The sequence below is a fragment of the Pteropus alecto genome, unplaced genomic scaffold (assembly GCF_000325575.1).
Source record: "Pteropus alecto unplaced genomic scaffold, ASM32557v1 scaffold86, whole genome shotgun sequence".
Taxonomy (NCBI): Eukaryota; Metazoa; Chordata; class Mammalia; order Chiroptera; family Pteropodidae; genus Pteropus; species Pteropus alecto.
Window position 1 is genome coordinate 11,049,019 of NW_006442109.1, and position 13,052 is coordinate 11,062,070.

Here is a 13,052-nt window from a genome sequence, read left to right on the forward strand (position 1 = left end):
CCATAATCGTATTTCACAGAGTTGTTTCATACACACACACACACACACACACACACACACACACACACACACGTATTTCGGGGGGTACACTTTAACCCAGCAATTTAGAAGATTCCTAGTATGTGTTTTGAGTCCATACTTGCCTGCAAAGAGATCCTGTGGCTCTTGATCTTGTTCCTCATGGATCCCATTTTCTTTGGAGCCACTGCTGATGGGAAAGGAAGTAATTCTCTTTGGAGACTGGGGCTTACTCTAAAAACAAAGAGATACACTCTGAATAAAACAGTACCATTAAAAACAAACCTAGAAAGTAACTTTTAACATATCCCTCCGTTGCTCCCACAGGTGTTTAGGGGAATACAGGAGCACTAGTCAGCCAGTTCAATAAGCAACAAATCATTATTAGTGATATAAGTGCTGCCCAAGTGATCACAGAGCTAAAAAAATTCATACATTTTAGAGTTAATTCCTAACACCATAACCTTGCAGAAATGCCCTACCCCAAATCACATGATTCTGATGTGGGTATGTGTACACACAGATAATTTTCAAAAGAACCTGTCCAAATGCATTCCTCCTCTTCAGTGGATGACCTTTATTCTTTCAAATGCTGATAGGGCACATTCTAGTGACCAGGACACCACACTGGAGTCCAGAATTTAAGCTCTGATTCTGGTTTACTTTGTGGCCTTGGCTAAACTAGTCACTGAAGCCCAGTTGTATGGGTATTACTGACGCCTTGACACGCAAAAGAAGGCATAAAACTTCACATCTAATGTTGTTTGTAAACATAACTTATCTTTTTATCTTTAACTTACAGACACAATTTTCAACCACAACTATGTCAGGCTAGCAGAATAAAAACTGATCATGCTTAGCCTCGGGGGCACATGGTGAAAATACAGTCAGTCCACGGCTTTTACAAAAGCTCAGTAATCAGCCACGAACAAGGGTGGGGTGGGACCCAGACCAATACCAGAATGAACAAAGCTGGATTGTGCAGAGGATGAACAGAAAGCTGGAAATCTGGCTTCAAAAGCCATGGTGTGGTATTGCTGGGTTTTGAAGTCAGATCCCAAGGCCAAATGAGTTAAAGATCTGATTTAACGAATCTTTTATGAAACATTTCCTTAACAAATCTGAGGGATTTTGTTCCTCAGAAATAAGTCTTTTCTGACCCAACAGAACAAAGTGAAATGACAGATCTATTGAGTACTGTGAATGTGCCATGCAAACATGTATCTATCCCAATATAAGGGCCACCCTCAGGGAAAGAAACTGTTACCCACATTTAATTTTATATTAGCAAACAATGCTTCTACAAGAACTTTCCTATACTAATAAAATTTAATGAGCCCTTAGTTGTATATGCTTAAGTGTTACACCAATTGTTAGAGTGATTTCGTCTTCTAGTTGCTTCCACAATCTTAAAAAATAACAACAAAATCAATGCAGAGACACAGACAATAATAATAGGGCAAAAACAAAATCCACGTTTCCCTTTTGCCTCACACACGGCTAATCACCTTCCTACACATACACCTCCTTCCTAGTATGCTCTTGTGCAGTATAGGGATCTCATAAAAAGCCACCTGAAATTCTTTTTAATTCAGTTCGCCCTGATACCAGTCATCTGTAGATGGAGATAAAGAAGAGAATAAAACTCAAGAAACATTAAGGATATATGTATACAAATGTAATTTAGTCTTAGAGAGATTAAAGCAACAGGAGAAGCACAGGTTAAAATTTAGCCATTTTTAAAAACATCTAGAAGAACCTATTCCCGTGATAAAGAGATGAATAAAGCCAACTTTCCATTTCTGATTTACCATCTAAACTTGGAAGTGTAAAGACAAAGAACATTTTCTGGAGCAATACTAGAAATGCTAGAATAGTCAGTCTATCCCTAATCAGAAGAGACAGACCCAGACGTATAGGAGACTGCAGTGATAACCAGAGCACAATTACCTGTTTTTCTTCCTCCACCAGACCACCTTCAAGGCCAAACCATGGTTGCTAAACCAGAACTGTGATGAAAACAAAGGCTTGTGCTCTCCCAATAGCTAGGTAACAACTACCTGTGTGAAGAGAAAACTGCTCCCCAGGTATCTTTTGGGACTCCAGCCCCAAAACCACTCACGGCTGAGTTCTAAGAAAGCTGAAGATAGTTCGACTGATTACTATGTATTTACTACCCAAATCTTTCTTCCGTAATTCTTTATAAAATTAATCTTCTATGTTAAACTACATATTCTGTCCCCGCCCTCTACCATCTGAGTACTTTTTCATGTCATTAAGAGTTGTACAAAAATCCCACTCTTAGTGACTTAACTCTATGGTATACCACAACATAAGTCATTTCTCTGGGGATGGATATATAAACAGTTTCCAGGTTTTTTTATCATCATGAATAATGACGTGATATGCAATCCACATCTGATTATTTCCTTAGAAGAATCTTAAGTAGAATTATTGAACATAAAATTTTCAAAGGCGCTGCTAAGCTGCCTTGCAGAAAGACCGCCAGTTTACACATGCCTCCTTGCTCCCCAGAAATGTAAGTACAGCACCAACAGAAACATTAAGCATTCTTTCTTTAAAAAAAAATCTGTCAGGTTGGCTGGTGAAAAGTTGTCTTGTTTCCACATGTTTACTGGCCATCTAAATACCCCTGTGACTTGTTCTGATGTCCTTTGCCCATTTTTCTATGCTAAATGAGCGTTTCTTAGATGTATACACTTTTCTTACAAAAGTACGTTGTTTTTTCCCCAAAAGTATGTTAACTCTCTGGCATATTGTACAGTACCCCTCTCCAACTTTATCTCTGTTCGCCTTTGTTTTATTTTTGACCTTGTCAAAGTAAGAAACATCCAACTCTGTGGAGAATTTTTATAAGAGTTTCTTTGAGCCAAAACTGACAACATATGCTGGGGAGAAAGATCTCAAATACTCCCGAGAATAACAGTTTGCAGTTTCTTTTTATATGTTTGTAATTATGGAAGAAACATCAGTAAGATTGCATAAAGATAGGAGAAAGCAAAGTGGAGACTAGATTATAGATTAGTTAAGACTATGTGCTCTCTTGAGGGTGGTCATGCCTTCCAAGGGTATTACTTCTGGCATTTCAAAGGTAAGTTAACCTACATGCACAAGAACAGTAAGTTCTTGCTTAAAAACCTTTCACTAAAAAAGTTAGAGGTCTGGGACGTGGCTACCGACTCTTACCTGCCCAGTTAGAAATTATGATTACAGAACCCCTTTTTTGGTTCACAATCTTACCAAATTTATTTTTGGTTGATTTAGATTGACATTGAACAAACTAAGCTTATTTCTTAAAGATTGTTTAAAAAAATTATTCAACTGAGTAAATTTAAAGATTTAATTGGCTTTACTGAACCAGTCATGAATCTGGAGGCATCCCAATCTAGTAAAATAGAGAGGTGCTCCGGGGGAGTTGTACAAAATGGAAGGGTTTTAATGGCAGGAGGGTGTGGCAATGCAGTTATTAGCAAAAGAAAAGAAAGGATTGTTTCAGGCCAGGTTGTCTCCTTTCTGTGGGTAAGTGAAAGGCGCAGATTTTATCATGCAGATGACCACACTACTACTAATAAGAAAATTTCGAAATGACTGTTTAAAGATCACATTTCTGGGAGAGGCTGAATTTGAAATTGTCTTGGTTTGCTGTTACGGGGTGGAATGACTCCATTTGAGGCCTGTTATTTCCTTTTAAACAGGCTGAAGAGTACCAAGCACACAGTTGGCATTCAAGGCATAATATTCTCAAATTTTACTTAAAATCAGATTCAAAACAATCTAAGCAGAACAATTTTTAGGAGTAAGAAGAAATGGACCTTATTGGTGGTATTTCACATTAACACAGGGCTGTTAATAGAAAACAAGTCTTCCATGAGACTACAGAGTCTATAAAAATACCTTACTTATGTGGACAAAACCTGGGTTCTACAGAAAATAACTTCACACAGGATGATCTAATCATAAATTCCTAACTGGGCAGGTCATGGTGGGTAGTCATGCCCCAGGCAGTGAAGATTTATCCTTGCCTTAAGCAAGCCCTCTCCATTGTTCTGGTATATCTAGGTTAGCATATCTCTGAAATAAGCATAACCACCCTCAAGAGAGACCACAATCTTGTGTACTATCCTGTATCCAATCCCCACCTGGCTTTCTCCCCTCTTTGGGTAACCTTAACAATTTCAAATGCATAAAAGAAACTGCAAAAGGCCTGGAGAATTAAGATCTTGCTTTCTGGGGTCAGTTTGGCTCAAATAAATGTATAAAAATTCTCTACAGGTTTAGACATTTCTTATATTAACACTTGTCATCAAAATAAATACCTACCTGCACATAAATTATAACAACACATATCATATGCTATGCTTAAGATTAAAAGGCTAATTTCTAAACAGTATTAGTCAAGTATAATTTACATTAAAAAGCTAATTTTGAATCAATAATTACAATTTTGGGAAGGACTCATTTTGGGAGAAAGGAGGAGGCACACTGATTACATTGAGTGGCAAAAACCAATAATAAAAATAAGCCTTGCTTTATCATCCATATTTTAAAACCTCTTAGCAGTCAATAAATCACAAAACACTATACATGTGTTTGAAGGGGGCTAATTTTCCAGGTAACAGATAAAATTATATTGTGACGAAAATAGTATTATTTGTGATGTAGTTAAGAAGGCCAAAGCCTAGCCCTGCCTACTTCCCCCTGACCTCCCCACCTTTTTTTTAATAAAAGAAATATTCTTTCTGTTAGAGATAAGATCCTAGAATAGGATATGCAACACTTGCTAACTCCCTTTGGCTGTTAATTCTAGCAAGTGGTTCCACTGATAAGCCTGTTTAAAAGTTCAAATGCTTCTGTTTATAAGAGCACACAAACAGCCTAAACCTAATTCTCAGAGAGGCAGGCACTAGAAATATGTGCCAGCAAGACAGTACTTGTGTTAAGATCAAAAGGTATTCTTCACCAATTACCAGCCTCAAACCATGAGGCCTAGGTACTAATGCAACTTTCTTTAGCTCAGGGAAGAATAGAGGTGGACTTGCTACTCCTCGGAGCTGACACAGCCATTCAGTACTGAAAAGTCCTACTTGATTCTGGGTAACTTCCCTTTAGTTTAACCAGTTGTGATTCCTCCTCCAGTTGTTCAACTGCTCTTTGCTCCATGCAGAACCCCTGTATTACATTCAAAAGGGTGGTATTGTTAAAACTCTGAACTGCCTCTAGAGGTCTCACCCAAATTAAAAGCTAAGGTTACTTTGCTTCAGAAGAACTAAAAGTACTCATTTTCTGAGAGAAAATTAGTTTAATTTAGTAAGGGAGGATAAAGCTATGAAAATTGTCATCATACTAATATAACAAGGCCAGGCCAATTAGAAATAAGTCAACCTCAGAAGCTATACTCAGATGATAACATGATAACCGTGTATCAAAAACGGCACAGATGCACTAAAAACCTTCTGTGCTTGGGAGAATGAATATTCAGCGCCCATTGGATTTGGGCATAGGGTACATTTTAATCCACAAATTGGGTAAATATTTGATTAACCCAACCCAAATTATTTCACAATATTAATTACCCTTCTCATACCTTAAGGAGTTAAAGTAGAAGTTCTTTTCTTGGGGTCCCTGAGCCACAGAATTCAGGAGGAGTCTATGAACTTAGATGGGAATAAATTACAACTTAATTTTCACTAACCTCTAACTGAAATTCAATGTTTTTTTTCAATTATAAAAATAGACAAGCCAAAATAGTAATAGCAGTACTAGAGACTATAATTAATAGAAATTAGATTTTTATATATTATAATTGTTATGGATCTCAAAATACCATTTATGCTCATTTCTATTTAAAAATTATGGTAACTCATTACATCTATCCCTAGATCTTATTTAAAGCATTAAAAAGCACATGGTACTAATATAAAATTGTTTTAACCTTTTGATAACTGCATTTTAGTGTAACTGGTTTCCTTTGTAATCATATGTATTTTATATAGTTAAAGAGATTATTCTGAGAATAGGTCCACAAGCTTTACTGGACTGCTGCGGGCCCATGACATAAAAGAAGATAAAGAACCTCTGAGCTAGAGGGCAGAGGAACCAATGAAAATGGTAAAGGAGGACCTGGATGGCGAGGAAAATGAGCCCAAAGTTGACCACTGAGGTAGGTAAGGGAAACCATGAGCGAGCTCACTAGAGACCTCAAAGTTTAAGGGCATATCATGATCTACCAAAATTTAGCTACCAACAATCTACTGGATTCTCTGGTATAACTTCCCTACTAAATTTTTTGGGTCTCAAACAAATATAACTTAGAAGGGCTCAGAAAACTGCAGAAGGATCAGAGCACTTACGCATACATTAACTTCTAAACTGAAAAAGCAAACCCAGTTCAAATCTGCTCTGAAAGCAGAATGAAGCCCCAGCTGTCCCTCTGATTAAGCAAAAAAAAAAAAAAAAAAGCCAGAAAAAGTTGAGCAACAGGTTTTTCCTGGAGATGATATACTTATAGCTACTTGCTCTAGTAACTATCCACTACTCATGATTTATTTATGCCAACAGTTACTCAAGAGTGCTGAGAAACGTTTAGGACCAAGGAAGAGAAATTAGAGTGTTCTTGTTCCTCTCTCCCCTCCCCACCAAACAAATCACAAAGGGCCAAGTCATCAGAGCTACCTTAACGCCCAAGTAAGCAAAGGGGCAGCAACTCCCTACAGTAGCCAAAAGCTCCAAATTCAAATTTTAAATATTTTTAAGTTAGGTTCTTATTAGTTGTCTTTAAAAGTCTTCTTTCAGCCCCCTACACCCAAAAGGGCCTTGTAACTACTTCAATGAATCTATGTACTTCAGGAATTTAAGTTATTCGAAGTAAAACTTGTCTACAATTTAAGCTGAACATTAAAATGAATCTTTGGACATAACATCAATTGTTGACTTTTTCAAGAACATCTGTTATTAGACCTGTGTGAAAAAAATGTGGAATTTAACTTCTAATCTTTTGACCAGACCTGACCACCTGTGATGATGTTAGCTCCAAAAACAAGTGTTTGAGACAATGTAACTACAGAAAATACTACACTAAATACTAAAGGGGCGCTTACTTATGACTATTTTCAAATGACACCACCATTAACTGAAGAACCTAAGCAATAAATCTTTGTTTAAAATTATTGTTATGTAGATTAACTTCCAGCTGGTTAACAACAGATAAGGGATAGTATCAAGAAACTTACTGGGTATGCAGTACACCTTTAGGAACAGCCATTCTGTATTTTACAGAACAGAGAATTTAGATATTAACCAGCTAAACTATTAATCTTCTTAGGGCGCTTAATAAAATTACTAAATTCCGTCTAGATCTAAAAAAGTTATCCTGTAAGCACTCAAAAGGAAATAAACTGGTCTTAAAAAGAGCTGAGATAGGACTGCAAAATGGTGCAACCGCTATGGAAACCAGTATGGAAGTTCCTCAAAAAATTAAAAATAGAATTACCATACGATCCAGCAATCCCACTTCTGGGTATATATTCAAAAGAATTAAAAAGCAGGGTCGCCAGTAGATATCTGCACACTAATGTTCATAGCAGCACTGTTTACAAAAGCCAAGAGGTAGAGGCGATCCACATGTCCATCCCGAGATGAATGGATAAAGAAAATGTGGATATATACACGTATATGACTGCTTAGTCTTAAAAAGGAAGGAAATTCTGATGCACGCTATAATGCAGATGAACCTTGAGGACATTATGCTAAGTAAAATAACCAGTCACAAAAAGACAAATACTGCATGATTCCACTTACAAGAGGTTATCTAACATAGTCAAATTCATAGAAACAGAAGGTAGAATGGTGGTTACCAGGGGCTGAAGAGAGAAGGGAAAAGGAGAGTTGTTGTTTAATGGCTATATTTTCAGAAATGCAAAATGAAAGGCTCTGGAGATGTGTTTCACAAAAATGTGAATATATTTAACACTACTGAACTGTACAATTAAAAACAGTTACAATGGTAAATTTTGTTGTGTGCTTTTCACAATTAAAAAAAATAAAGCTGATTTGTTTCCCTCAGGATACATGTTACATTGATCACAGATGTCGGGCTGGATTCTAAAAATACCATGTCCTTTTCTGTCTAAATGTTAACACATAACTTACATTTATGTAACTCCCTGTAGTCTACAAAACACTGTAAATCAGAAGCCAACTGCTATCTAAGACTTGAATATCAATAAAAGTAAGTTATAGTGTTTAGTCTTAAATACCAGTGGGAATATGTAAATAATCCTTGATTAATCAGACTATTTAATACATGACTTTTCAAGTCCCCTGCTATTACTTCTTTATTCTATTTCTTTTTTTTTTTTCTGGCCATTTCTCTAATTATTAGGGTTTCAATTCAAGAACAAGAGTAGTGGGAAAAATTCTAATTGGTCTGATATGTCATCAAAAGAAGTTACCAGATTTGCTGGAACTGAAGATACCACTTATCCGTTTTCCTCTTTCCTTTCACTATGAGAAAGTCCTCCACAGTTCTCCCCTTTCATTTACAAGGCTAATCTAATTGTGAGCCTGGCATACTGCTAAAAAGATGGGCATATAAGAACTGGGAAGGCAAAGAGCTTGCTTTGATTCTATCATACAGGGTTAGAAGTATGCAAATAAGACCAGTGAGGTCAAAAAAGGTGTAAATGTATGTCATTTTATAGTCTTTTTAACATAATGATTTTAAGAATTAGGAGAGCCAAAAGAACGGCTCCAATTCAGTCTCTAGTTTTATCAAGGAAAAAATTAATCCTATCCCAGAACTAAGAAAGTTTAAATTAAAAAGATACATATCTGGATTCAGGTCCACATCAAAGATTCAGATAATATATTAGAATTTTAGACTCTTTTATTATAAGCTCTCAAAGTAAAACGCAGAAAGATGTCTTAAGTATTCTTAAGAGTCAGACCTTCCACAAGCAGGTTTTCAGTCTTAAAACAAAAATTTCAGGTTTATTTTAATCATTCGTTTAACTCCAGTCTCTCCTTGTAGATTCTGAGATGCATTATTATCACGGGCTGCCCTTTCAATTATAAATCAAATCACACTTTTATTACTGTACTAACAAAGCTTCTTGGGCTATAAAAGAGAGCAGATGGGATGATTAACAGCAGCAGCTGTTACATCAATGTCCGGGAAATTACATGCATACCATAAATGAGTTTTAAACTTTACATGCCTCACTTTCCCAATTCTTTAATGCTCCTCTTTTTGCCTCCAACATGCAACAAAAAATATGAAGATAAACTTAAATCAGTAAGATGCTATTGAAATCATGTGTCTATTTTGATGACATTTAGCTAATCAACTTTATTAGTTTGATTTAGACCAGTTTTAGGGTTAATTAATTTAAATTTTGTAATCCATTATTAGATTTTGTGGGGTTTTTGATTCTTTAAGTAATTTCAGTTTACAAAATGCTTAACTGTTCTAAGTGTTTTACAGGTAGGTATTCTAATTCGAGCCTCATAAATATGGAGGTAAATACCATTATTATTCACATTTTACAGGTGAAACTGTACATAGTAATTAAATACTTTGCCCAAGGTTAAACTAGCAAATAATAGAGTCTGGATTTAAATCAGACTTCAAAGCCCATGCCCTCAATTACTTTATTCTTCGGTGTTGTTCCTTAAGATACAGAAGCAAAGCAATCCCTTATCTTCTCACATAGACTCACAACTAAAGCATGCGGTAGAATATAATTTGTATTTAATGGCTATTTAACAAGAAATTCACAGCTTAACTCATGAGGGCTCTTTGGGTCTTGGCTTCCTGAGGATTAACAGCAAGACAGGCAGCTCTAAAAATGGCTCACAGGTGGCATTTTAGTTTCCTCAGCAACTCGTTTCTCCTGAATTAAAACCTAAAAAATAATTATGCTTCTGTGGTAGAACAAAGTCATTCTAAGCCCCTACTCCCCACCTTAGCTGGAAATTAGACAAATTATTTTACAATCTTACAAGAAAGAAGTATTGATGCATCTGTAATATGGTGAGTTCAATCAAATCATAGCCTCTTCAACTTTCTCAGGCTAACTCTAGAAAATAACTCCTCAAATAAGGACCTTTCAAGGTCCTTATTTGAAAATAAATCATCATTTGCCTATGTGACCAATCACTTTCAGCACCAGAGTTTCTATTTTCAGATATTCAGTGTGAATATCTACATCTTAGCAGTTATCAACAGTAGCTGTTCTCCATGGCTTATGAGAGAACTACTAAAGAGGCTCAAGATTTGTTTTAAATGAATACAGAGAGACTAAATTAGCAGCAAGAGTTATTTCTCAAAATAACAGATTTCACTAGGCAGTCTGAGATGTTACATTAGCATCAGTGAGTTTTTTGAGCTTGGATTATGGACTCCATGCCTGAATACTGTACAGGGAAATTCTAATGATTGTCATAGAAGATATTTCCTAGAATGTTAACCTTTTTCTGACATGAGACAACTCCCAACGTTTTCGGACATATTGTGTAAAGAATTTAAAGCTGTTTTATTTAGTCACTCATATACTGAGTAGCTACTATGAAGAGAAGCATTATCCAAGACAGATGCATAAATTCACAGACAAATCGCTGAAGAAGTTTTCAACCTGGAACGAACTGTACCAAGTGGTATGAGTCAGTATTCTTACAAAAGTCCCAAACATCTCCACTGGTTCCAGGACTGATTACTGATTTCCACATTCCACATGCAAAGATTAGTTTTCCCCAGCACCAAACTCTTATTAGAAACCTCGCTATTACTATGGAAAACACCATTTCTTCCACACATTTACAGATATGCTCCCACTAAGACACTTAGGACACATCTCTTTAAAAGGGACAAAGCTTTCGGTCTTTGTAGTGATTCATCTGGCAGGGCCTTTTTTCAACCGACCTCTGCCACAATTTTTCTAGCGATCAGAGCAGTCAACCTAGCTCTTATAAAATAAACTAAGATCCAGAAAGGGCCTTTGGTAATTACCATAAGCGTTGAGCTAACGAAAGCGTTTGTGGGCGGGTCACTATGCTGGGCCACTCCAGATAACATTATGCATCCCAGAAGCAGTAAGGCTAGAGAAAGTCTGCACTCCATCCCCTAATCTTGACCTATCAGGAGACAACCGGCAAAACAGCCCCGGGAGTCTGTGAGGTCACCACACCGCAGAGCCAAGTGCCGACCTCGGGGGCTCTTCGCAGTCAGGGATCTAGCGGAGAAGCCTCCATGCCACTCATCACCTTTCCCCCAGCGGCTGGGAAGCCAGACCCTACGTCTTGGCATTCATTCAGCGCCCTGAAGCCACGACTACTGTCACGAAAGCAAGGTCTCGCCAGGCCCACTCTGCCCAGCCTTTCTCTCCATTTGGGGCGCCCGTCCGCCCCCTGGTCGCCCCAAAGGGTGCGAACTCACAGCCGCCGCGGCGCCGGTGAAAATATCCTCCCCCTCGGTGTCGCTGTCCCCAGCCTCAGGTTCTGACCCCCCGGCCGCCCCCTCGGACTCCGGCTCCGGGCCGGGGAAGGGCGGAGGGAGTCTTTCCGAAGCGCTACAGCCACCACCACCCGACGCCATCTTCCTCCACCCGCGGCGGAAGCCGCAACAACAACTTTATAGAGAGATAGTGCCGCGAGCAAATCGTTCTAGCTAAACGAGGAGTGGGATGGCTCCGATCAACCCGGTGGGACGCGCGGGACTGGGGCTCAGGGGCGGGGCCTAGGCACTGGGGGCGGGGCGAGGACAGCTCGCGGCTCCTGCCCAGCAAATCCCGGCCCTGGATCGCAACTCAAAGGGGCAGGAAAGGAGGAGCCAGGGGCTGCTCAGGTTGCCAGGGCCCTTTGTGGTTTGTATAGCTTTATCTAACACGCTTTATAAGATGTCGTTTGAGTAAACGAGTCTGAAAACCTCTACTACGTACCCATGCCAAGCACAGTGCCTTCAAAGAGCCTCAATAAATATTTCTGATTGCGGTCTCTGAACATATTGCGATAAAGTTTCGCCATTTATTCTTTGTAAAACATTTAGTTAATTCATTCAAGAAGTATATATTGAGCATATACTGTGTGTCTGGCATCCTGCTATGCATTTGAGATATAGAAATAAATAAGCTCCTGACCCACTAGGCGCTCGAGGGAGACAGGTATGTAAATTAACAACTCAACACGTTCAGTGCTATAATATGCTGTGCGAGCCCAGTAAAAGAGATCATTGATTCTATTTGTTGATGTCGGGAGGCCTTACAGAGGTGAAACTTTAGTGTCCTAAATTTGGTTGCAAGAAAGTCACGATTATTTTCTCAACTGCTGTGGAGTAAGTGAAGTGGAACAGAAGATAGGGGAATTTTAAACTCTGAACAAAATTTTCCTGGGCCTACACTGTTCACTGGTTGTCTGGCGATCCTAGAGTGTAAATCAGCTAGATAAAATTATCTTTAAACATGAGTTTAAAAGATAAATGGGATATGTTATCATGGGATAATCTGCAAGATAATCTTGACTTTCTTCTCAATATAGAAATAAAACTTGGCATCAACTTTGACAAGGTTTAGTTAGTTTGTAACTGCAAATTCCTCAGTATCGGGTTGGCTCCCTCACAGGGCTGTGAGCTACTTGAGGGCAGGAGCTCTGTCCTTTGTATCCTTGGCAAAGGCAGGAGCTGTGTCCTTTCTTTGAATCCTTGGCGCCTATAGACCAAGTCTGGCAAATTAAGTACCCGATAAATGTTTGAGATTTGATTGGCGGGATGGATAGAGAAAACTAACATCAACCTTGTTACTGGCATGCATCAGAGCTACGAACACCACGGGACTCAAGGCATTCTTTTTAGGATCGCGATCTCCAATATGTCACTGTTAAATTCACTGGACACAGGGAAAAGTCTCTCGTTCTAAGTTGTCTTTGAAGGTGATTGGCAGAAATATTCAACCTGTATGGGAAGTTGTGCTGGCCTGAGTCCCTATGAGAAGAGAAAACCAAAAAGCTCTTCCACTTCCCCCGCC

The 13,052-nt window shown here is 38.4% G+C and overlaps 1 protein-coding gene across 2 annotated transcripts in view; it reads right to left on the bottom strand.

Annotated features, from left to right (window-relative positions):
- SNX1 (sorting nexin 1) overlaps positions 1-13,052 on the bottom strand; it is a 33,280-nt gene that overhangs the window by 19,731 nt on the left and 497 nt on the right. Inside the window, exons 1-2 of one of the 2 annotated variants that reach the window (XM_006920274.3) lie at positions 11,471-11,731; positions 144-252 (exon numbers count right to left, since the gene is read on the bottom strand). In XM_006920274.3, the coding sequence (XP_006920336.1) occupies positions 144-252; positions 11,471-11,629 (268 nt within the window). In that variant the 5' untranslated portion in view covers positions 11,630-11,731. Of the gene's footprint in view, positions 1-143; positions 253-11,470; positions 11,732-13,052 lie in introns of those variants that run through there. The other variant, XM_015595956.2, reaches the window with a different exon arrangement.